The 25,625-nt window shown below is 42.1% G+C and overlaps 1 protein-coding gene and 1 pseudogene across 1 annotated transcript; one reads left to right on the top strand and one right to left on the bottom strand.

The window, feature by feature from the left end:
* Positions 1–7,426: 7,426 nt before the first annotated feature.
* LOC129458895 (leucine-rich repeat-containing protein 37A3-like) overlaps positions 7,427–25,625 on the top strand; it is a 44,728-nt pseudogene continuing 26,529 nt past the window's right edge.
* LOC129491222 (Golgi SNAP receptor complex member 2-like) lies at positions 10,624–11,895 on the bottom strand. The gene is made up of 2 exons (XM_055295231.2): positions 11,609–11,895; positions 10,624–10,922 (listed from the first exon to the last, which is right to left on the bottom strand). The coding sequence occupies exons 1-2, from the start codon at positions 11,853–11,855 to the stop codon at positions 10,624–10,626; spliced, it is 546 nt and encodes a 181-aa protein (XP_055151206.1). The 5' UTR covers positions 11,856–11,895.

The following is a 25,625-nucleotide window of genomic DNA, read 5'->3' as shown; positions in this document are numbered from 1 at the left end:
TTTTCTTACAGTAATGTAATGAGTAAGCTCTGTGCCTCATCTAACTCCACATGCCACACTGCAGTGAACAGGGTCAGAGAAAGGTAACCACTATAAAAGGAGTGGAAGTAGAGAGAAACCATGGACCTAGGCTCTAAGGTCCAGAGGGCAGATAACGAACTACCCTGCCCCACTTGAATGCCTGGGGGTGGTGGCAGAAGTTGACCTACCCTAGAACTCATCTCCATAAGCTCTTTGCTGTTGAGAGCAATCTCTTGGAGGTACCCCAAGTCATTACACATCCACAATTACACGGGGCATTAATGTGCTAACAGTAAAGATTCATTTAAGAAATAAAATTAGTAGGCTGGGTGCCACTCACGCCTGTAATCCCAGCACTTTGGGAGGCCGAGGCAAGTGGATCACTTGAGGTCAGGAGTTAGAGACCAGCCCAGCCAACATGGTGAAACCCTGCCTCCATTAAAAACACAAAAATTAGCCGGGCGTGGTGGTGGGCTCCTGTAATCCCAGCTACTTGGGAGGCTGAGGCAGGAGAATCGCTTGAACCTGGGGGTGGGGCGGAGGTTGCAGTGAGTGGATATCATGCCACTACTCTCCAGCCTGGACGACAGAGTGAGACTCCATCTCAAAAAAAAAAAAGAAAGAAAGAAAGAAATGTTTATAGCAGTTTTATTCAAAATAAGCAAAAAATGGAAATAATCCAAATGTTCAACATAGGAGAATGGATAAATTACGATATTTATATACAAAAGAATACTACTTAATCAATTATACCTTAATAAAGCTGTTAAAAATAAAGAATAAACAAAAGAATACTATTTAGCAATAAACTCAAAAAATTAAAATAGCAGTTGTCTCTTTGAATGAGAGGTAACTTATGGAATTGACTGAAAAGAGGCACAAGGGAAGTTTCTGGGTGCTGCAAATGTCTATATTTTGATTTGGGTGATGGTAACTTGAGTACGTATACTTGTGAAAACTTATCAAATTGCATTTTCTGCATATAAAACATATACCTCAATAAAGGAAATAAATGGCTAGTTAAAAAATAGTAAAATTACAATATATTCATACAATGAAATAGTATGCATTTAAAATTATGATGTAGGTCTATATTTATTGACATAGAAAGATGCCTATAATATATTATTAAATATAAAAGCAGAATCCAAAACAGAATGGAGAATACCATTTTTGTAAAAAGTATGATATTAAATATTGATATGGGTATGGACAGGAAAAGAGAGTCATGCACAAATAAAGCTGCCAAGATATTAAAACTGGTTACTAACATTTTATGATGAGTTTTACTACTTCAAACAGAAATCATTAAGATAGTTCCACATTTTTTAAAAGCACAAAATTAAAGCATTGCAACAACATCAAAATAAGACCAAGGTCTAAATTTGTGTTTCTCAACAGAGGTGATTTGTCCCCCAGGGGACATTTGGCAATGTCTGGAGATATTTTTGGTTGTCTCAACTAGGAGGGAGTGATAGCAACATTTAGGGTAGAGGCCAGGGATGCTGCTGAACATTTTACAATGCACAGGACAGCTCCAACAACAGCCATCTGTACTAAAATGTTTATAGTGCCAAGGTTAAGAAACCCAGGTCTATCTAAATGGACATAAGATAGGGACTGTTTATAAGACAAAAGTGGTACAGTGTTGACTTATTTCTTTTATTTCAAACAGTTCAGAAGTTGCCTGTCATTCAGAATCTCCATAAATCCCAGTGGCAACCAGCCTTCTCCTGCACCTAACACAACGCTCTCCACATATCTGGAGGGATGGCGCTTGGGGAATCAGTTGTGCAAAGTCATTAAGAGCCAGCCCCGACTTCCATATCAGAAAAGAACATTTATAGAGGCAGAAACCTCTGAACTGGCCATGAATAGCCAAAAGGGAGGGTGTGATATTCCACCCCCTGCCTCCTCTCCACTCCTGAGAAAAGAAGCCGCTACCAGGAAGGGCACTGATTCTTGCAAGGACCAACTCCATCACATTAACCTCCTTATGGGCCCTCATAACCAACTGCTTCCCAGAAAAGAGACTGAGATGTTGGGTTTTTGATAGCATAAGTAGCTTTTTTGAATCTCAGCAAGACATTACCAAGACAGATAAGAGTTTTTGGGGGAATGTGAGGGTTATCTGGCTGTGACATATGTCACCCCATTAATGGCCAGGATTGATTTGGCTGATCTGGCTGGCTAGGCGGGTGTCCCCTTCCTCCCTCACTCCTCCATGTGCGTCCCTCCTGAAGCTGCATGCTCGGTGCAAGAGGATGACCATCCCCAATAGAGGAGGACCAGTCTTTGGTCAAGGGTATACAAGTGGCTGCACTCCCCTGCTAGAGCCTCCAAACAAGCTCTCAAGGTAAGAGTTTTTTGGAGAGAGAAATAGTTTTCTGCATTCTTTAAATTCCAATCAGTATATCAAGATTTAGACCTTGCTGACTTCACCATTAAGCCAGGAATAGGGAGAACTCAGGTTATGCTGTAAGGGAGACCTCTGCCATGTGGGAAGGGTAGAGCTGACATACTCCATTCCCAGAACAGGGAGCAAGGAGAAAAGAGATGGGGGAGCAAAAAGAGGCAACTCATCTGGCAACCTGTTCCAGACCAAATTCCCAGAGGGGAAAAATCAATGGACACATCTAGGCACATATGAAGGAAGCTTGGGGCTAGTTGTTTTCTTCGCCCTGTAAAACCTAAGGGAGCTGAGAGCCTCCAGAAAAAGATCATGTCCTGTCTGATGGTGTAACCACCCAATCTGTTCACCTTGCCCACTGCCTAGACAAAGCCAATTTACCAAGACAGGGGGATTTCAATAGAGAAAGAGTAATTCATGCAGAGCCAGCCGTGCAGGAAACCAGAGTTTTATTATTACTGAAATTAGTCTCCCTGAGCATTCTGGGATTAGAGTTTTTAAAGATAATTTGGCGAGTGGGGCAGGGGAAGTGGGGAGTGCTGTTTGGTCAGGTTGGAGATGGAATCACAGTGGGTCAAAGTGAGTTTTTCTTGCTGTCCTCTGCTCCTGGGTAGATATGGCAGAACCGGTTGAGCCAGATTACCGGTGTGGGTGGTGTCAGCTGATCCATCAAGTGCAGGGTCTGCAAAATATCTCAAGCACTGATCTTTGGTTTTACAATAGTGATGTTATCCCCAGGAGCAATTTGGGGAGGTTCAGATTCTTGGAGCCAGAGGCTGCATGACTCCTAAACTGTAATTTCTAAACTTGTAGCTAATTTGTTAGTCCTGCAAAGGCAGACTGGTCCCCAGGCAAGAAGGGGGTCTTTTCAGAAAAGGGCTGTTATTAATTTTGTTTTAAAGTCAAACCATGAACTGAATTTCTTCTTAAAGTTAGTTTGGCCTATGCCCAGGAATGAACAAGGACAGCTTAAAGGTTAGAAGCAAGATGGAGTTGCTTAGGTCTAATTTCTTTCACTGTCATAATTTCTTCAGTTATAATTTTGCAAAGGTGGTTTCAATAAGAAGAAAGATAGGTGGATGAACCTGAAATACTGCCCCTAGTCCCTCACATCTGAGTAGAGTGTGCTGTGGATCCAGACACTGGTGTGTTCCCTGGGAAGGGGCAAAGAGGTGCTGAGATAACCAGCGGGCTCCCGGAGGCCTGGGCTGGAGAGATGTCAAGGACTGCAAAATTGTGGGCAAATGGCAGGACTTCAGCTATGGGTGCCATTGTGATACCCAACACCACAAGGTACAACTAATCAGTAGCACTTCAAAGGACACCAGACCTGGAGCAGGAATCAGGGAGGTCCCAAAAGGACTGACACCCACTCATGTGGATTAGAGGTCCCTCAATTCCTTGTCCCCATGAGGCCCCTTGAATGGGGGAAAGAAATTTGAAGATGGAACATTGACCTGAATGAGACTGTGTGGATTGAAATGGACTGTAATAATGTAAATTGGCACGTGTGTCACCCTGCTCACCTTGGCATGTGTGTCACCCTGCTCACCACCCATGCCATAGGGTCCTCATGACCAGAGTTAGGCCTGTCAACCTAAATAACGAACAGAAAGAGACTCTCCAAAGATAATGAGCTTATTTGGGTGTGCACAGAGGATTTGCAAATCTGGGATATGCAGGCTTTGGAGACTGTAGCACATCCAAAGTGGCTGAGGCAGGGGGAAGTGTTTAAAGGCAAAAGTATACATCATTTGTTTTAAAACAGAGAATGTTGGCTACAGGGGATCATCACAGGAGTTGACACTGGTTCATTCGTGGAGACAGTGTGTCAGACAAGTGTTCTTGTGCATCCTGCTTGCTGTCCTTGTGACTCATGTAGCAAGCTGCAGTTTAGGAAGTTCTTGGCAGAAGTTCTTGTTACAGGCGTATGTGCATGAGAGCCCTTCAGAAAGTCTTTGTAATAGCGTATGTCCACCAGGGCCTGTCGGGGGGTGGGCGGCTGGGGGAGGGATAGCATTAGGAGAAATACCTAAAGTAAATGACAAGTTGATGGGTACAGCAAGCCAACATGGCACATGTATACCTATGCATCAAATCTGCACGTTGTTCACATGTACCCTAGATCTTAAAAGTGTATAAAAAAAAAAAACAACAAAAGTGGATGTCAGCAACTTCATGTTAAACATCTGTGTTACATTTCCGTAGTAGAATTCCTAACATATACATTATAAACCGTCATAAATCAAAACTGTAAAAAATAAAAATAAAAACTTACAAAAAAAATAGTGTGTGTCAACTTGACTAGGCAAGGGTGTGCAGTTGTCTGGTTAAACACTAGTCTAGGCATTGCCATGAAGATATTTTGTAGATGTGGTTAACATCCATAAGCAGTTGACGCTAAGTAAAGCCGGCTACACTTGATAATGTGGATGGGTCTTATCCAATCAATTAAAGGTCTTAAGAACAAAGACTAAGGTTTCCCAGAGTAGAAGGAATTTACCTCCAGGCTGAAACATGGGTGTCTTTCCTGAGTTCCAGCCTGCTAGCCTGCCCTACAAATTTCAGACTCAAGACTACAACAATAACTCTTGCCTGAGTTTCTAACTTGGCATCCTGCCTTACAGATTTCAGAATTATCATCCCTCACAATTGTGTGAGCCAGTTCTCTCTCTCTCTCTCTCTCTCTGTGTGTGTGTGTGTGTGTGTGTGTGTGTGTGTGTGTGGGTTCTGTTTCTCTGGAGAGCCCTGATTGATACACTTGGCAATATCTATCAAGTTGCAAAGGCACATACCCTTCGAACTAGGAATTCTGCACTAGAAATTCCACCCTCAGATGTACTTATGCATAAGTGAAATTATGCATACACAAGATTCTGTAGTACTGAAGAAATAATTAAATGCCCTTTACTGAAGTATTTAAAAATTATGGTACACACATAGCTAGAATAATTTGCAACCATAAACAAAAAAAGCTTCCTGTATTCTTTTATTGAATCTCATCCAAGATAATATTAAGTGAAACCAAGATACAGAATTGAGTATATGGATACTACCATTCATATAGAAGGAGGAAGGAGCGAGGGTATTGTATACACAACACACACACACACGTATTCTCTGGAAGAATATATAAGGAATTGGTAATATTGGGTAATATTGACTCTGGAGAATAAGAATATATTTTTGTAACTTTAGAGCTTAGTACCATATATCATGAAAACAAATCAATTGTGAGTGGAATTAAAAGGCACACCATATAACATTTATAAAGAAAGGATGCAGAATCCTGGGTGGCTGCTCACATTACAGGGAGTCTTCCTCACTAGTGCTCTCGGGTTTGTGATTGTTCTGCCCTCTAGAGGCGGCTTTGAGAAGTGCTTGAGATGAACGGCTCTGTGACCCCCTCATCAGCAGGCTCAGCTTAGTCTAGGAGCACAGGCCTGAAGCGGGTGCTCACAGGATGGTTTTCCTCTGGCTACCTGCCTTCATTTCATCTGGCAACAGTGGTTCCGGTAATGTTGGCAGTCAGTGGCTATTACGGTGGGAAGAATCAGAACTTGAATAAACCACAGTGCTACTATGATCCCGTTCTTAGAGGCAGAATCACACACAATAAAAGAGAATTTGAGGTCTTCTGTCACTAATGAAATACCAAGACCTCTTTATTACTCATTTTGAGTCAAAAAATATCAACTAGAAAAGAAAGTTGGGAATGATTATTCACGTATATTTATGAGTGTAGCCTCTGACGTATGAATTACATACTAATCATGAGGTTGGATTTTAAATGTATAGAAAAGACATGTTTTCACTGCAGGCTGCAGCTGAATAACGAAATATGAAAAATGCATTTTTGAACTATTTAATTTTTTGAAATTTAAACATATAACTTAGCAATATAGCATACATATTTCCACCATCACACAATGTTAATATTTTTCTTATTGGCTTCTAATTTCTTTTTGAATTATTATTTTATAATAGATCTCTTTTATTGAAAGCTCACTGTTTGCAAAGCAGTCTACATTCATTATCCCATGAAATCCTCAAACAACCCTAAAAGGTAGGTGTCAGTACCACCGCACTTTGTGATTGTACCAGACAATCAGTAATAAGATAGGTAAGAATGGCTATGGGGGAAGTCAGCTGGGTTCTAGTTATAGTCGCATTTCAGAAAATTATTTAACATGCTGACTTTAACAACCTAAGCGTCTTCTCCATGTGTGCACACAGGGTAGACCTCTGAAGAGTGGCGCTGTAGCTTCTAGGGTAAAGGCTGCGTTAAGTCAAGGCAGGATGACCGTTCAGCTTCCTCCCAGGATAGTGCAAAGGGCTATTCACTAGGATTAAAGCCTTCTCTCCCAAACTGAATTGCTCAACCCCCAAAACCCCTCCTACATAAAATTTGGAGTCCTGGTTTATTCCCTGGCAGCCCCTACCTAATAGAGTGGTGAATTAATTACCAAACACGCAACAAAGGATATCAAAGGTTTGGCGAAAATGGTAACATTTTGGAATAAATGACCGTAATGTGTGGTCTGTTTGCCACCCTAACTGGGGCACATTTTGCAGGTCATTTGCTTTCGCTATGGTCAAGAGGAAGAAAAGCATCTCTTGGATTTCAGCTTGGAGGAGGAAGAGTTCAGGCTGCCAGAACTGGACTGGCACTTCTGAATATCCCGAGGTGAGGTCCCGTAACTTCCTCGGGAAGCTCTGCCGCGCCCCCCCCACCCCACCCCACCAGGCTGCTGGAGTCTTGGGACCGCAGACCCCGCGGCCCAAATTCTTCCTCGCAGAGGGGAGGGGAAGGGTGTTCCGGCGGGGCGGGGCGGAAGGGAGGCTTGGGCTGGATTGTGGGATAAGATTGCCCTGATGACGCTGAGCGGATCTGGACCCTAGCCTAATAAAGGCTGCGTAGATAAAGGTGACGTTAATAAAGGACGTGACGGGGCGCGCGGTTGCCAGGGGCGCCAGCGTCTCAGGGCTGCCCTAATGGCTCCAGCTCAGTGCGCGGCGCCAGCGCGTGTCTAGTCCCGGCTGCGTCTCTGGGCCCCACAGGCCCCTCCTCACGTGGCAACTATTGTGGCTACTAGTCTAGGCGGCTTAGCCTCTGGAGCGGGTCTGGACCCGCTCCAGCTGACCTCTGACTCCCTGTGGCCACCTGAGCCCTGGTCTTCCCGCTCCTCCGATCTCCCACGCGAATCGCCGCCATGAGCTAACTCCCCACCCCCGGGCAGACCCGGGGGGGGGCTTTGATTACCTGGGGTCTTCTGCTTCCTCCCAGATGTCAGCCCCGCTTCAGGAATCGACTGAGACTTCGGCTCAGAGTTTGGTTCCATTCCTGGACACGGTTTCAGCTGGAGAGCTGCCCCGGGGCCAGAGCAGTTCGCTGCTGCACACCAGGATCTGAATGACAAGCTGACTCGGCGCAGAAGGCTCCCAGAGGTGGTTGCAACGCTAGACTGGGATCAGAACCAGGCCCTAGCTCGGCCTCTTCGCCTCAAAAGTAAGTTTCTAACTGTAGGTCTAGATCAGACTGCAGATCATCAGGCATATGAAATACTTGTTCCACCACTAGATAGAAATCAAAAGCAAAGAACTTTACTGTTTCACCCAAGAACCGGAAGAAAGATATAGCTCAGCATCAAAGTCTTGCCAAGGTTGTTGTTGGAACTGCATACCGATTTGTATCAAAACCTCAGCGTCAGAAACAAACTCTACAGAATGGGTATTTAGATTCAAGTATGGATATACTGTATCCGGGCAGCCTGCCTCCAGAACTCCAGGTGAACTCAGATGAGCCTCCAGGGCCTCCTGAGCAAGTTGGACTTTCTCAGTTCCGTCTAGAGCCTGAAACTCAAAATCCAGAAACCATTGAAGAGATCCAGTCCTCTATTCCAGCAAGAAGCTGCAGCGCAGCTTCCGTAGCTCCCTGATGTGGTAGAACCTTCTTCAACCAAAGCTGGAGGCCCCAGCTCTACCTTCACAGTCCCTTGAGGGGGCCCACTCTTCAACAGAGCAGGAGGCTCCAGCACAGCAGCTACCTGCCTTTGAAGAGATCGTAGCTCCACCATCAATACATCATGAGGTAAATGTTCCATTGAAAAGTTGGAGTGAAGCTGAGCACTCACACTTGCCCAGTGTCACAGTCAAACCTGTGGACGTGGAGCTTACGGTAACTCCAGAGCCAGGTAAGGAACTTAAAACAAGCCAGGAACAGGCCCCAGCTCAGCCTCCAGAACACCCCAAAGAGGTGGGCTCTTCCTCAACCCAATTATAGGCCCCAGCTCAGACACCAGAGCACCCTGAGGAGACGAAACCTTCTGCAACCCAGCAGGGGACCCCAGCTGAGCCTCCAGGTCCTCTTGTGGAGCCTGAACTTTCCCTCAGTCAACAGGAGAAGCCTTCTGAGTTTCCCAGGAAGGTTGAACCTTCTGAGACCCAGCAGGAGGTCCCAGCTCAGCCTCCAGAGTCCTCTATGGGGAGTGCAGCTCAAACTCCACCGAATCGTGAGGTGACAATTCACCCTCCAGGTGAAGATCAAGCTCATTATAACTTGCCCAACGTTACAGTTAAATCTGCAAATGTGGAGGTTACCATAACTTCGGAGCCTACCAAGGACACTGAGTCTTCTCCAGCCCAGCAGGAGGCCCCAACCCAGCCTCCAGAGGAGGTGGAAACTTCTGCAACCCAAGAGGAGGCCCCAACCGAGCCTCCAGGTCCTCCTGTGGAGCCTGAACTTTCCCCACAAGTGAGCAGGAGCAGCCAGATAAGCCTTCTGAGTTTCTCAGGGAGGTTGAACCTTCTGAGACCCAGCAGGAGGCCACAGCTTAGCCTCCAGAACATCATGAAGTCACAGTTTCACCTCCAGGTCACTATCAAGCTCAGCATTCAGATGTGCCCAATGTCACTATTAAGCCTCCAGATATGCAGCTTACCATAGCAACAGAGCCTACTGCAGAGGTGGGAACTTCTCCAACCCACCAAGAGGCTACAGCTCAGCTCTCAGGGCCAGTTAATGATGTAGAACCATCTGCCGCCCAGCACAGGGCCCACTTCTGCCTCCAGAGTCATCGGAAGAAGCTGGACCTTTACCAGTTCAACAGGAGACGTCAGTCCAATCTCCAGAACCTATTAAGGATGAGAACCCCTCTCCAACCCAGCAGGAGGCTGCAGCTAAGCATCCACAGACCTCTGAGGAGGTTGAATCTTCTCCAACCCAGCAAGAGGCCCCAGCTCAGCTTTCAGAGCCCCCTAATGAACTTGTAGTTCAACCTCCAGAGCATCATGAGGTAACAGTTTCTCCTCTAAGTCATGATCAAGTTCAGCCTCCAACATTACACAATGTCACTGTTAAACCTGTGAATCACATGGTTACCATGACTTGAGTTCACTAATCAGGTTGAAATTTTAACCCAATAGGGGGCCCCAGCTCAGTCCTTAATGTCCCCTGAGCAATTTCAACATTTGAAAGACCAGCAAGAGATTATAATTCGGCAGCTAAATACCCCTGAAAATGACGAACTTCCTCCATCAAGAGCCCACAACTCAGCCTCCAGTTCAGCTCTCCTCAGACTTTGTAAGTGCGTTGAATGATGAGATGGTATTTTCACCCCTAAATCTGTCTTCAGTATTCGGAAGTAATTCAACTTTACCTAATACCACAGTTAAAAATGTGGATTTGGAGGTTACCACACCTACAGCAGTCACTATGGAGGTTGAACCTTCTCCAGTCCAGCAGGACAACCCTCTTATTCCCACTGAGCAGGCTGACTTTTCTCTAACTCAGCCTGATCCCCCTTCCTCACCCCTGGATTCTCCTGAAAGGATTGAATCTCCAGCCCAGCAAGAGGCCCCAGCTCAGACTCCAGACCCCCCTAAGAAGGTAGAACCTTCTCCAGTCCAGCAGAGTTCCCAGCTGAGCCACCAGAGCCCCCTAAGGAGGTTGAACCATCTGCAACCCAGCAGGAAGCCTCAGGTCATCCTCCGAAGGCCACTGAAGAGGTCAGTCCTCCACTGCAGCAGGAGATACCAGCTCAGCCATCAGAGCCACCTGAGAAGGTCAAACCGTCTCCAGTCATAAAGCAGGCCCCAACTCAGCTTTTAGAGCCACATTCAAAGTAATTAACTGGCATTATCTGTCCAAGAGATTGGATGGATAGGAAGTTAAACTTCTGGGAGATGCCTCATTATTTGTACCAGTGGCTCCACATTATTTCTTGATTAATTGTGCAGACTGAGAAGCTGACAGCTAGTTTTTCCAATTCAAGAGTCATCATGGGGATGTTCTCAATTGTTGTAAGTGGGACTTGTGTTGTTTCCATGTTGAGATATTTTAATGCTGGTAATTTAAACAGATAATAATCTTCAATATTGTCAGAGGATTGCGACTGAGAATTGTTAGTGGTGAAGCTTCGAGATAGAAGCTCTTCTTGCTGTCCCTCCTGCTGCTCCCTTGCATAGCACTGATGCTGGAAGTTTCTGAGAGGTGCTCACTGGTACAAATAATGAGGCATCTCCCAGAAGTTTAACTTCCTGTCCATCCAATCTCTTGGACAGATAATGCCAGTTAATTACTTTGAATGTGGCTCTAAAAGCTGAGTTGGGGTCTGCTTTATGACTGGAGACGGTTTGACCTTCTCAGGTGGCTCTGATGGCTGAGCTGGTATCTCCTGCTGCAGTGGAGGACTGACCTCTTCAGTGGCCTTCGGAGGATGACCTGAGGCTTCCTGCTGGGTTGCAGATGGTTCAACCTCCTTAGGGGGCTCTGGTGGCTCAGCTGGGAACTCTGCTGGACTGGAGAAGGTTCTATCTCCTTAGGGGGTTCTGAAGTCTGAGCTGGGGCCTCTTGCTGGGCTGGAGATTCAATCCTTTCAGGAGAATCCAGGGGTGAGGAAGGGGGATCAGGCTGGGTTAGAGAAAAGTCAGCCTGCTCAGTGGGAATAAGAGGGTTGTCCTGCTGGACTGGAGAAGGTTCAACCTCCATAGTGACTGCTGTAGGTATGGTAACCTCCAAATCCACATTTTTAACTGTGGTATTAGGTAAAGTTGAATTACTTCCAAATATTGAAGACAGATCTAGGGGTGAAAATACCATCTCATCATTCAACGAACTTACAAAGTCTGAGGAGAGCTGAATTGGAGGCTGAGTTGTGGGTTCTTGATGGAGGAAGTTCGTCAGCAGGTGCTGAACATCATACTTAAACTGGTCAACCCGAAGTTTGGCATTCTGCCTTTTGTTAGGGGGCTCCTTGCTGAACAAAATCTCCAGACGTTCTAGATGGCTGAATATCTGGTCTGTGCTTGCTTGGATTTCACCTTCTACTAAGTGCACAGACTGCTTGTCTGCCGTCTCCAGGTGTCCCATGTGAGAATGGATCTCATGGACCTGCTTGTGCATTTGCCGGTTCAGGGGCTCCATGTCACCAGCCCAGCTGGCCCCAACTCCAGCTCTGGCTTCTCTGGAATATGTCCTCGCAGCCCCGCTTCTAATTTATTTTTTTTAATTAAGATGCATTGGTTTTTGCTGATCAAAAATTCTGACATATTACTGACAATTTCAAAAACAGGAAAAGTCTGACAGTATTAGTAGGGTTGACTAAAACAATAAGAAATTAGCTAAAATAAGTGGACTGTTTTGCAATTAAAAATTTTAAGTCAATGCAAATGTTTATAACTTTTAAGTCTCCTCTAAAAGATAACCAAAGAGCTTATTTAACCCTGTTTTAAATGATGTTAAATTCTTTGCAGATTATTACATAGGATATATTTTAGTAATGATTTAAAGGAGGAAGAAGCAGCCTATTTTATGTTCATTTTAAGTGTTTCGAATAATCATCATTGAATGGTATTAAGTAGCCAGGAGCAGAGATATTGGGGTTACGGTGCTCTGTAAATCAAGTTAATGACATGCCCTTTGATTTTCCAGAACATAAACTCTCATTGCTAATACCCCTCCCTCTGACCATTGCTGTTCATCAAAGTTCTTTCCTAGATGTTGTGTCCTCTACAAACTCTCAGTGATGGTTGTTGCATTCCCCTGGCTCAGTGGTCACTTGCATACTGGTGACACTGGACTCCAGGCTTGCTGGAGCTTCCAATATGGGTATCCCTGGGAGTATCAAACTCAATGTGTCTCTGCACTCCAGCCTTGGCTACAGGCTGCAATTTTGTCTCTAAAAAACAGAACAAAACAACAAACTCCATGTGTCTAAAAGTGAAATCACTGTCATTACCCCAAAACTGTTCCTTCATTCACTATCACCCACTTAGTCAACCAGGCACTGGGTTCTATGCTATTCTTCCTTGCCTTCATATCAAATTCTTCAAACCTGTCCAATTTTTCTACCTAAAATGTCAAATTATCCTGTCCTAGATCGGACCCTAGACACCTCTTACCTGCACTATTTCAATCATTTCCTGATTTCTTAACTCTTCTTCCTGTCTCCAGTCTTTCCTCCCTCTGCATTCATCCACAACGTAACCAGAAGGATGGATCCAAAATGCAGTTCCGGAGACAAACTATCACTTCTGGTCACACAACTTGGCATATGAAAAAGCATGAAGCCAAATAACCCTACTGTATCTTCTGATTTATTAAATATATGTGTATTTCGATATATGGAGAAGTTTGTAATATATAAGCAGAAGTTTCTAAGACAGTTTTCTACATACCATTACCTGATGCATAAATGTCTGTCACGCAGACAGAGATGTCTTATTCAGGAATTCACCTCCACATTGAACAACTCCAGACACACTGAATTCTGAGGGGTGCCCCTCTAATGAGAACAGTTCCCCTTAGAATCAGCAGCAGAGCAGTACTGCCTGGAGGCCCCCTCTCTTCTGTGCCAGAATTGCCCATTCCCATCACGTTTACTTTCCTTTTCCTTCCACTGCTGAGAACAGTGGGGCTCTCTGCCCACTCCTGATATTCTGGGGACTCTTGTGTGATTCCCTACTACCACTTAGGTCACCAGGATCCACCAGGACCCTCTTCAACTGCACAGGGCTCCTTCCGATGCCACAAGAACTCTAGGAACCTCACTGCTGCTGTGGAGACCCTATAAAAACAGCAGAACCAGAGTGGGCTATATAAGGAGCTGTGATTTGGCCCCACTTAGTGGAACCCAGAATTAATTACCTCCCAGAAATAATGCAGTCATTCTGGTCATGGTTTGTACTACTGCTACTACCATCACTAAATTCAGAGGTGCTGGCGGGGCGCAATGGCTCACGCCTATAATCCCAGCACTTTGGGAGGCTGAGGCAGGTGGATCACCTGAGGTCAGGAGTTCGAGACCAGCCTGGCCAACATGGCGAAACCCTGTCTCTACTAAAAAATACAAAAATTAGCCGGGCATCATGGTGCATGCCTGTAGTCCCAGCTACTCAGGAGGCTGAGGCAGAAGAATTGCTTGAACCCAAAAGGCAGAAGTTGCAGTGAGCCAAGATCGTGCCATTGCATTCCAGCCTGGGCAACAAGAGTAAGACTCCATCTTAAATAAATAAATAAATAAATAAATAAATAAATAAATAAATTCAGAGGTGCTAAATAGGACTTTGGGTTCATTCTAAAAAATTAAACTACTACAGAAGCACTATGGGCTGTGGGAAAATGTGCGCTGAACTGACTTACCAGGGACAATTTGGAGTGTAGTCGACCAATATTTGAGCCCAAATAAATGGATCTTAGAATCAGGTTAATGTTAACTTGATTTTTTTAAAAGTCCACTGGAGGCACTGTATACATGAACTATAATATCCATCTTTTTTGCATTATTCATTTTATTTTACTTTATTTTTTAAGTTCAGGGGTACAAGTTCAGGTGTGTTACATAGGTAAACTTGTGTCATGGGGGTTTGCTGTACAGATTATTTCATCACCCAGGTATTAAGCCTAGTACCCATTGGTTGTTTTTCCTGTTCCTCTCCCTCCTTTCACCCTCCTACCTCCAATAGGCCCCACCCATCTATGTGCCCATGAGTTCTTATCATTTAGTTCCCACTTATAAGTGAGAACATGTGGTATTTGGTTTTCTGTTCCTGCATTAGTTTGCTAAGGATAATGGCCTCCAGCTTCATTCATGTCCCTGCAAAGGACATGATCTTGTTCTTTTTTGTGGCTGCATAGTATTCCATGGTGTATATGTACCACATTTTCTTTGTTCAGTCTATCATTGATGGACATTTAGGTTGATTCCATGTCTTTGCTATATAATATCCATCTTTACCAGTACATGTATTCTCAGATGTTTTCTCTAGCACTCCAGAGCAATGGACATGGCTTGTTTGTGTAGGTCATTGTGTTCATGTCATAGGACACACCCTGAGATGGAATTTCCAATATTTTGAGGGAGTAGCATAAATAAAGCTGACTATCTGAAGTCATTTTGTAATGTCATTCCTCTTGCACCTTTACTCCAGCCTCACCGGCTTTCTTGCCATTGCTCAGAAACACCAAGGTCATGCCCACCTTAGTGTATTCCTATTGTCTGGCATGCACATCTCAAGATTTTGCTTGACTCTCCCATAGCTGCTTTTGTTCTGTTTGCAGAAAAACCACAGCTGAGTGCCCAATTTAAAATAGCCTCCTCCTGCCCAACCCATCTAATCCCTTTGTTCTGCTATATTTTTCTTTAAAACATATATTTATTGTAAATATATAGGTTATTTGTTATTTGCTCCTTCAACTGTTATGTAAGGATAAAGAATTTCTCCGTCTCCTTCACTGCTGAAAGTGTCCAGCATGGCATATAGTAGACATGCAATGTATATATATTTTGAAGGAATGAATGAATAAATTAGTCAGTCTTAATATTTCATCTTCTCTCTTTTCTTGGTCAGAAATGTTACAATTCATCTCTTCCAAGTGCAGTGCAGTGCAGTGCAAAGAACAGTGCGGTGGTTAGAACAGATCTCTAAATTTGGCTAGAATTCTGGCCTCACTGCTTACTAGCTTTATGGTCTTGGACAAACTATCTCGCCTCTCTAAGTCTCCATTCCCCTTCTATTGTATAGAGATAACCAAAGAATTTTCCTCCCAGGATGTGATCATTTTTAAATGAATTCATACATATAAAGCTCCCAACGTGGTGCCTGCATATTGTTTAAGTATTATTAAACTCATGGTTTCATTGGTTCTGGTGTATATTTGTGTGTGTGTGTGCGTGCACACTCACACACATAGTAGTTTGCTCTTTAAATAATACATTTCTACTTATCTTTTAAAATGTACTTGTTAGTATGTTGGGGTGGTTGTTAATATTCTAGATTCTGTATTCATAGGTGGCCATTTGCTCTACATTTTCAGCTTCGTCCTCTGAATCCTAGTCTTGCTCAAATGTCTCATTATTTTCCATTTTTTGCCTATTTTAATAAATAAAAGGTCAGGCATTTTCCCAAGTGTGGTTGGTAGAATATCAGTTGCTTTTTTTAAAAGAGGGGAAAAAAAAACATTCCTAGGGCCTCACTATTGAACAAGAGCCTCCTGGGGTGGGGCTCAGGAGCATGCATTTTAAACAATGTCTAGAGGAGTCTTCTATGCCCTAGAATTTGAGAAGCACCAAAGGAGGCTTCTGGGTATTGGCTGCTGGTGCAGATTTGCTCAGCTTCGGTAGGTTAGTGCACCACTGAATGAAGCCCTACTCTCTCCTCCTCCTCATGCCATCTTTCCTCTGCAGAGGGCTGCCTGCAAGAGTTATCTGTGCTGTTTGCACCAGGTGAGCCCAGGGGACCATGCCACAACCTGCTTCATTATATGTTGGCCTTGACTGGTATTCCCGAAGTCTTTTGGGCATTTCTCTTCCACTGCTCCCTTGGTTTAGAGGAGGCAAAACTGGCTCCTTTGGTTAAAGGAGAAGAAAAAATGGTTTAGCTGAGGAGCTCCTTTTACTTCCAACACTATTTGGTGGATAAATCTACCCTGCAGCTCTGTCAGTCTTGGCATCTTCCATGAAGAAAATAACTCCAGAGAATTTCCTATTTTTGCCAAAGTTGTGCAGCTAGCCCTTGTGTCTCTTAGGTGAGAGGAATTAGCAGGAGACCTCAGTATTACCCCCACTTGCCTCCTACCATCCAGCAATGTACTAAACGTCTGTCCGGCTGTCAGTTGACTGCTGAAGTCTTTCATTTTTGTTCAAATTGTGCTTTACTCGTGGTTTATTGTCTACTCTTCAGCACTTTGTTGGCTTCATCCCAGGTATAATTTTCTCCTTTGTTATTGCTTCTTTGGAGAATTTTCAATGGCAATAGGGAAAATATTTATTTGATCCCTGTTAACACTACCGTCTTTCTCCAGACAGCAGTTTTTAGAAAATAAGTCTCCTGATAGAATCATTTCATTGCTGTTTATTTATTCTCATCTCAAAGAACTAGTTACTGACCAGAAGAGGAAAGAGCTATGCAGCCTCCATTGCAGTCTCCAGAGACCTTGGGAGTCTCTGGAAGGTGTTGTTGCTGCCTGGAAGGAGCAGGAGGCCTCAGGACAGAAGGCATGCTGCATTCACGTCCAAAAAAGTTTCTATCTCCAAACCTGAAACTCACATGGAAGGGCTTTTGCCTGCAAAGACCATCTGAGAGCAGCCCTGCTGGTTAGTGAAAGGTTTTGGGACAGGCAGATTTAGAGCTGTTAGTAAATTTGGGAGAGTGTTAGACTCCGGTCAATATTGACATCAGGTAGTCTTATTCATAACATAATTATTACCCTTTTGAGAAATAAAAAAAATCTCAAATAAACAACCTAACTTTATACCTCAAAGAACTAGAAAAAAAGAAAAGACTAATCCCAAAGTCAGCAGAAGGAAGGAAATAATATCAAAGCAGAAATAAATGAAAGACAGAGTAGAAAAACAATAGAAAAGATCAACGAAACTAAGAGTTAATTTTTTTAAAAAGTTAAGCACAATGGACAAACTTTCAGCCAGACTAAGAAAAAAGAGAGAAGGTGTAAATAAATAAAATTATAAATGGAAGAAGATACATTAAAACTGATATCACAGAAATAAAAAAGGATCATAAAGACCAGGCACAGTGGCTCACATTGGTAATCTCAGCATTTTGGGAGGCCAAGGTGGGCAGATTGCTTGAACTCAGGAGTTCGAGACCAGCCTGGGCAACATGGCAAAACCTCATCTCTACAAAAACTATAAAAAAATTAGTCGGGCATGGTGGTGGTCCCAGCTACTCGGGAGGCTGAAGTGGGAGGATCAATCTCCAGGAGGTGGAGGTTGCAGTGAGCTGAGATCATACCACTGCACTCTAGCCCCTGTGCCAAAAAGAAAAAAAAGAAAAAAAGGATCATAAGTGACGACTGTCAACAATTATATGCCAACAAGTTGGATAACCTAGAAGAAATGGATAGATTCCTAGAAACATAAAACCTAGCAAGTCTGAATCACGAAGAAACAGAAAATCTGAACAGATCTATAATGAGCTAAGAAATTGAATCAGTAATCAAAAACTTCTCAACAAAGACAAGCCCAGGACCCAACAGCTTCACTGGTGAATTCTACCAAACATTTAAGGAAGAATTAATGCTAATCTTTCTCAAACTCTTCCAGAAAATTGAAGGAAAGAGAAAACTTCCAAACTCACTTTAGGAGGCCGTTATTACTCTGATGCCAAAGCCAATAAGGACACTGCAAAAAAAATTACAGACCAATATCCCTGATAAACATAGATATAAAAATCCTCAACAAAATACTAACCAAATTCAACAACACATTAAAAGAATCATGTGCCATAATCAAGTGAGGTTTATCCCAGAGAAAGGGTGGTTCAACATATGCAAATATGTAAGATCACATGAACAGAATAAAGAAAAAAATATATGACCATTTCAAAGATATAGAAAAAGCATTTGACAAAGTTTAATATCCTTTCAGAATGAAAACTCTCAACAAATCAAGTATAAAGGAATATACCTCAACATAATCAAGGCCATATATGACAAGCCCACAGCTAATATCTTCCTTAATGGTGAAAACCTGAAAGCTTTTCTTCTAAGATTAGGAATCCGACGAGAATGCCCACTGTTACCACTTCATTTAATATAGTACTGGGAGTCCTGGCAAGAACAATTAGGCAAGAAAAAGAAATAAAAGGAATCCAAGTTGGAAAAAAAGAAGTAAAATTGTCTCTATTTATAGATGATATGATCACATATACAGAAAATCCTAAAGACTCCACCAAAAAAACCTGTTAGAATAGACAAATTTAGTATAGTTAAAGGATACAAAATCAACATAGAAAAATTAGCGGTATTCCTATGTACTAACAACAGACTATCCAAAAAAGAAATCAAGAAAACAATCCCATTTACACTATATCGGAAAAAAAAAAAATACTTAGGAGTAAATTTAACCAGGGAGATGAAAGACCTGTACATTGAAAACTATAAAACACTGATGAAAGGATGAAGAAGACACAAATAAATGGAAAGATATTCCATATACATGAATTGGAAGAATTAATATCACTAAAATGATCATTGGCACCAAAACAATCTACAGATTCAATGCAATGCCTATCAAAATTCCATGACATTTTTCCCAGAAATAGAAAAAGAATCCTAAAATTTGTATGAAACCACACAAGACTCCAAATAGTCAATGTTGAGCAAAAGGAAGAAAACTGGAGGTCTCATACTACCTGATATCAAATTATACTACAAAGCTATAGTAATCAAAACAGAGTAGTACTAGCATAAAAACAGATGCATAGACTAAAGGAACATAATAGAGACCCCAGAAATAAGTTTATGCATTTATGTTCAGTTGATCTTCAACAAAGGTACCAAGAACATACAATGTTCAAGAAAGCACAGTCTCTTCAATAATTGGTACTGGGAAAACTGGATGTCCACATGCAAAAGAATGAACTTAGACCCTTGTCTCACCCATAAAGAAAAATCAACTTAAAATGAAATAAAGACTTAAATGTAAGACCTGAAATTATAAAACTACTCAAAGAAAACATAAGGGAAAAGCTCCGAGATACTAGTCTGGGAGATGATGTTTTGGTCATATATGACCCTTGATGCAGAGGCAACATAGTGAAAAGACAGAAATGGGATTGCATCAAAATTAAAAGCTTCTGTACAGAATAGGAAACAGTCAACAGAGTGAAAAGGCAACCTATGAAAGGGGAGGAAATATTTACCAACTGTATACCTGACAAGAGGTTAATATCTAAGATATATAAGGAACTGAAACAACTCAATATTAAAAAGCAAATAATTCCATTGTAAAACAGGCAAAATACCTGAATAGATATTTCTCAAAAGAAGACATTTACAAATGGTCAACAGGTATATGAAAAAATGTTCAACATCACTAATGATCAGAGAGATGTAAATTAAAACCACAAACAGATATCACCTCACACTGGTTAGTATAGCTATCATCAAAAAGACAAAAAATAGTAAGTGTGGGTAAGGGTGTGGAGGAGACAGGACCCATGCACACTGTTGGTGGGAATGTAACTTGGCACAGCCATTATGGAAGACAGTATGGAGCTTCCTCAAAAAAGTAAAAATAGAACTACCATATGATCCAGCAATTCCATTTCTGGGTATATATTCAAAGTAAATGAAATCATTATGCCAAAGAGATATCTTCATTCCCATGTTCATTGGAGCATTATTCACAATAGCCAAGATATGGAATCAACCTAAGTATCTGTCAAGAGATAAATGGATGAAGAAAACGGGATATAACTATGCAATAGAATACCATTCAGCTTTAAAAAAGAAGGAATTCCTGGCCGGGCGCGGTGGCTCACGCCTGTAATCCCAGCACTTTGGAAGGCTGAGGCGGGCGGATCACGAGGTCAGGAGACAGAGACCATGGTGAAACCCCGTCTCTACTAAAAATACAAAAAAAAAAAAAAAAATTAACCAGGCATGGTGGCAGGCGCCTGTAGTCTCAGCTACTCGGGAGGCTGAGGCAGGAGAATGGCGTGAACCCGGGAGGCGGAGCTTGCAGTGAGCCGAGATAGCGCCATTGCACTCCAGCCTGGGCAACAGGGCGAGACTCCGTCTCAAAAAAAAAAAAAAAAAAAAGAAGGAATTCCTGTTATTTGCAGCAACACGGATGAACCTGGAGGACATTATGCTAAGTCAAGTAGGGCAGGCACAGAAAGACAAATACTGCATGATCTTACTTACATGTAGAATCTAAGAAAGTTGAAATCATAGAAGTGGAGAGTAGAATGTTGGTGGCCAGATGCTGGGGCAGAGTGGGGCTGGGATGGAAATGAGGAAATGTTGGTCAAAGAGTACGAATTTTCAGTTAGACAGAAGGATTAAGTTCTGGAGATCTCTTGTACAGCATGGTGACTATAGTTAATAATAATGTATTGTCTACTTGAAAATTGCTAAGAGAATAGATGTTATAATGTTCTCACCACAAACTAAGTATGTGAAGTGATATGTTAATTAGCTTGGTTTAATGGTGTCACAGTGTATACATATATCAAAATATCACATTGTACACCTTGAATATATATAACTTTATTTGTCAACTATATCTTAATGAAGTGGGGGAAAAAAATCAATAAAAAGTAAACACACACACAGGACAACTGAAGATCACTTTTTATTTTGTAGAGACAGAGTCTGGTTGTGTTGCCCAGGTTGGTTTCAATCTCCTGGCCTAAGTGATCTTCCTGCCTTGGTCTCCTAAAGTGCTGAGATTACAGGTGTGTGCCACCATGCCCAGCGGAAAATCACTTTTACTTAGGAATAGAGGTCAGAAATATTTTTTTAACCAGCAAATCAAATCAACCAATCTATTGGGATTTAATTTAGGAATTCAAGAATAGTTCGAGCACTGGAAGAACATGATTTAATATTTTAAGAAATGGAAAGAGAATAAAAACATGATCATAATAACTGAAGCTACAAATTCAACCAGACATTTTTGCATTCTTTAAAACTCATTTAAGATAAAGAGAAGCTTCCAAACATGTTGAAGTTTATTTCCTAGAAATCAATCATAAACATTTCAAATAAACACAAATTATTTTCATTAAAATAGAAAAAAGAAGAATGCTGTCTACTGCCCCTAATGGTCAACAGTCATTGCAGAGAGTATAATAGATAATGTGGTAAAGTAAGAGAAATAAATATGTAGTTTAAATATGGGAAAAACCTTTTTGATATCCTTTTCTATTTTGATTATAAATGTGCTCAGGTTCTCCAAAAGATGTGATCTGAGGATAGCACATATTATGGTCATATCTTATTACTACAGCCGGTTCCAGAAAGGCCATGGGGCTTTCTCTGTTTATGGGAACAGGTGAATATGATCAAAACTGGATGGGCCAAGTGCATAGGGCCTGTGCTGCCAAGACATGCCTTCAAAAATCCAGTCCCATGCTTACGTATCAAATATAGCATTGGCCTTCAAATTCAAACTGCTAGAGTATACTCAAGTTGCTTCATTCAGCTAATTTTGGGAGTATACTAATGACCAAAGGACGTTTTACTGTAAAGTGACATTTGTTAATAGAGTTCTAGACTCCAAAATGCAGTTTCCAGGATACTTGTAACAGAACATAGGGTAACCTAATAATTCTACCATTGAGTCACAAACCTATTTAATCCAACATTTTTTCGAATTCATTTACTTAAGAAATTAGATCATTCATTACAATTAATTTGGCAAGCAAAGACAGCCAGCTGCTCAAGTGAGATCCCAAATTTTCTAACAAATTGAATCAACACTAATTTGTTTATTTGTTGATATGATTATGGAATTAGCAAAATGGCCTATTCCTCAGCATGTAAAATTCTGGTCCAAATTGTTTCATTGAGGCTTATTTCTGTTACAAGTTAAATGAAAAAGAGAATCTATTATTCACAAATTTTTTTTTTAAATCATTATTAAAAATAAAGACCATCTGAGCGTAGTTTGAAACTTCTAACTGCAGGTTTACATCTCCATGTGGTCCTCACTTTTTCTCTAACGTGGAGCCCACAGCATACTTTAAATGGCACTAGTCCTTCTGAGACCTCTAGTCTCAAAGTGCCTTCCCCATATTATAAGAATATTTATTTATTTATTTATTTATTTATTTATTTTATTTAAAGAGACAGAGTCTTGCTCTGTTGCCCAGGCTGGAGTATAGTAGTGCAATCATAGCTCACTGCAGCCTCAAACACTGGGGCTCAAGTGATCCTTCTGCCTCAGCTTCCCGAGTAGCTAAGACTATAGGCATGCACCACCATGCTCAGCTAAGTATTTTATGTTTTGTAGAGATGGGGTCTTCCTATGTTGCCCAGGCTGGTCTCAAACTCCTAGGCTCAAGAGATCCTCCCACCTAGGCCCCCCAAAGTGCTGGGATTACAGACGGGAGCCACCTCACCCAGCCTTTATTTTTAATAGGATAAATTTTCATGAAGACCTTATATTGTATACCCTTTATACACATTTCCACAATTTGCTATAGCTTTTCAGAATTTCAGGAAAATGCTAAATAAGTTAAGCTTTATTGTTTTCTTATCATTTACATTTAAAGCACATTAATTTACAGAAATGATACATTTTGCTCCAAAAAAGATTTTTAGTGCATCTGAGGAAAGGGAAATGCTTATTTTTATGATGAGAAGGCACAGTACTGAAGAATATTTCAAACTTCTTTTCAATGCTTCTAACTCCCTGCTTTCCTTGAGACAAAGACAGACTTACCTGTTTGGAGATAGAGGGGGCAAATAATGGGTTCATGTTTGGTTCTCTCTCACTCTTGCTGCAGACTCATTTCTCTTCTAGCTCACTGCCAAGCCACGAACAGTGAGCTACACAGTGAGTGTACCAGGGAAGGGCCTAGGGCTGCTGCCAGGAGACCAAAGCACTGTGCAGTGGATAGGTCTTGAGGCAAGCTAGGATTTTCCATATGGCTGGAGAGACAAATATCTTAATCTCAAATCAGGTTGAATGGGTGCAAAAGCTCTAGACTTGTGGTAGGACAGGAATATAGGAAGATCTAATCCAACTCAGCATACTAGTGGCCTTATGTTTGGGGATAATTATTTGATGTTGTTCTCTCAGCCTGTTAAATATAGTGAACTCCATGTTCCTCTTCAAAGATTCAGCATGTCAGTATGTTCAGCTCTCTTACTCTTTGTTCTCCATTTTAAAGTTTAACTTTCTGGTTCTCTTCGCCCCCTTTCCTCTAGTTTCAGTAAACAACTTTCCCGCCAGTTCTAATCAGTAGTTCGCATTTGTTCCCCTGGTCACTGGCTTTAACCTGAGTCACCGCTGGTCACCTGCTCCATTCTGACTCTTCCTGAGTCACCTGTTCTGTAACCGCCTTTCCCGCCAAAATACTCACTCCGCCACTCTGGCTCATACCCCTGCTCTCTTTAAAATAGCCAATGGGAATGACCTTAGACTGTGCAGTCTAACCCTAGCCAATAGGGGAATGACACAGCAGTAGGAGCTACCTGTGTCAGGAAGGAATAAAAACCCCTTCCCCTCCCTTGTTCAGGTGTGCTCTTGCCATTGTTCCATCTGCCAGTCATGCCCTTCTATAGAAGTAAAAATTGCCTTGCTGAGAAAATTAACTTTTTGTTCGAGTGCTGTTTCTTTAGCAGCACCGAAAACTTATTTATAACAAGCCCCATATGGCTCCTGTGTCATTTTTTTTTCCAAATTTATTAGAAGGCCAGAAGAAGTATATTTATGTTGGCACAGGCCCACCCCAACCCCCACACAATCACCAAATCAACCACTTCATAGTCTTGAAGAGTCCAAATTAAAAGACTACTGGAAATTATATCTCTGCATTTAACCTTAAATAACACTGGCCAAGGTGGGGAGAACAGATTACTGAAATTCTGAGTAAGCATCTAAATTCAACACTAGATGTCTCTATCCTGATATTTTGAATTATACACATAACCTTTTTGTCTGTTTTATATTCTTCCTAAAAAAAATAATAAATGCCAAATATTTCACCCTAGATTATCTTTAGCCAGATGACTTTTTTTTGGAATGCTTCTCCTTGCCATTCGTCTAGTCTCTGAGAACATAAAGTCTGAATCACTGCAACCATGTAATGTTTTAGAGCAAGGGTTCTCAATCTTGGTTACACATTAAAATAGCTTGGCAAACTTTTAAGAAATACTATGCCTGATTCTCCCCCAAAGATCGGATTTAAATGGTAGATGGTAGAGTCTGGACAGAAATATTTGTTTAAAGTTCTGTAAACCAAAATTAAATTTCTAAGATCCCTCCCCCACCCCCAACTATCTGAATGTGATATGGCTCCGTTGTCTGGAGAAACACCCAGGGTCCTTGGTCTCTCACCAAGAAAATTAGTGACACGGACACACATGGAGTGGTTTCAAGAAGTGGAAAGTTTAATAGGCAAGAAAGAAGAAAACAGCTCCCCTGTACAGAGGGAGGGGGGCTCTGAACATAAAAACCCCACATGCAGCGGAAAGCAGTCAGTTATATTGGGAGGCTGGAGGAGGCGGTGTCTGATTTGCATAGGGCCCAGGGGATTGGTTTGACCAGGTGTGTCATTCAGGTAGCCCGTGAAAAAACTGGCCCTGCCACCCTAGCCTTTCATATGCAAATGCTGGTTGCCATGATGTCCTGCACACGTGGCTTTATCTGGAGGTTGCCATGACACCTGGCACACATGGTGACAAGATAAAGAGGGCAGGAGACACCACATTGAATGTACCTAGCTTCTAGCCACCAGCATTTGCATATCAGTGTTTGCCAGTCTGGTTTTTCAAGTCACTTTCTGTTAGAAAAGAAATGCTTTTGAGGTTGCTTTTCATTAAAGGAAAATTCCACTGAGAACTTTTACCCTTTCTAGCTGCCTAAAAATTATTTCTAAATAACTCCCATACTATTTCCACCATCTGGGGAAGTAAATCTAACTGCTGTTAGGGGGTGTTGGATGACAATTCTTTCTGGCTACTTCCTGCTGAAAAAGGGGCATCCTGTGAGGGACAGCAGTTGGGCCACCTCCTGAGGTTGATCTAAGGGTTCTCAGAAGAATGGCATGTCCATGTGTGGTTCTGTCTGCAGCACCATTTGGAGTTTGATTGCTTCTAGATGAAATGAGATGCATTTTATAAGAAGGTTTAAAATGTAGAGTTAGAACATGAATATTAAGATTACCACTGTTGGCTGGATGCAGTGGCTCACATCTGTAATCCCGGCACTTTGGGAGG

Source organism: Symphalangus syndactylus, chromosome 1, assembly GCF_028878055.3.
Source record: "Symphalangus syndactylus isolate Jambi chromosome 1, NHGRI_mSymSyn1-v2.1_pri, whole genome shotgun sequence".
Taxonomy (NCBI): Eukaryota; Metazoa; Chordata; class Mammalia; order Primates; family Hylobatidae; genus Symphalangus; species Symphalangus syndactylus.
This window is presented reverse-complemented; position numbering and strand designations above follow the sequence as displayed.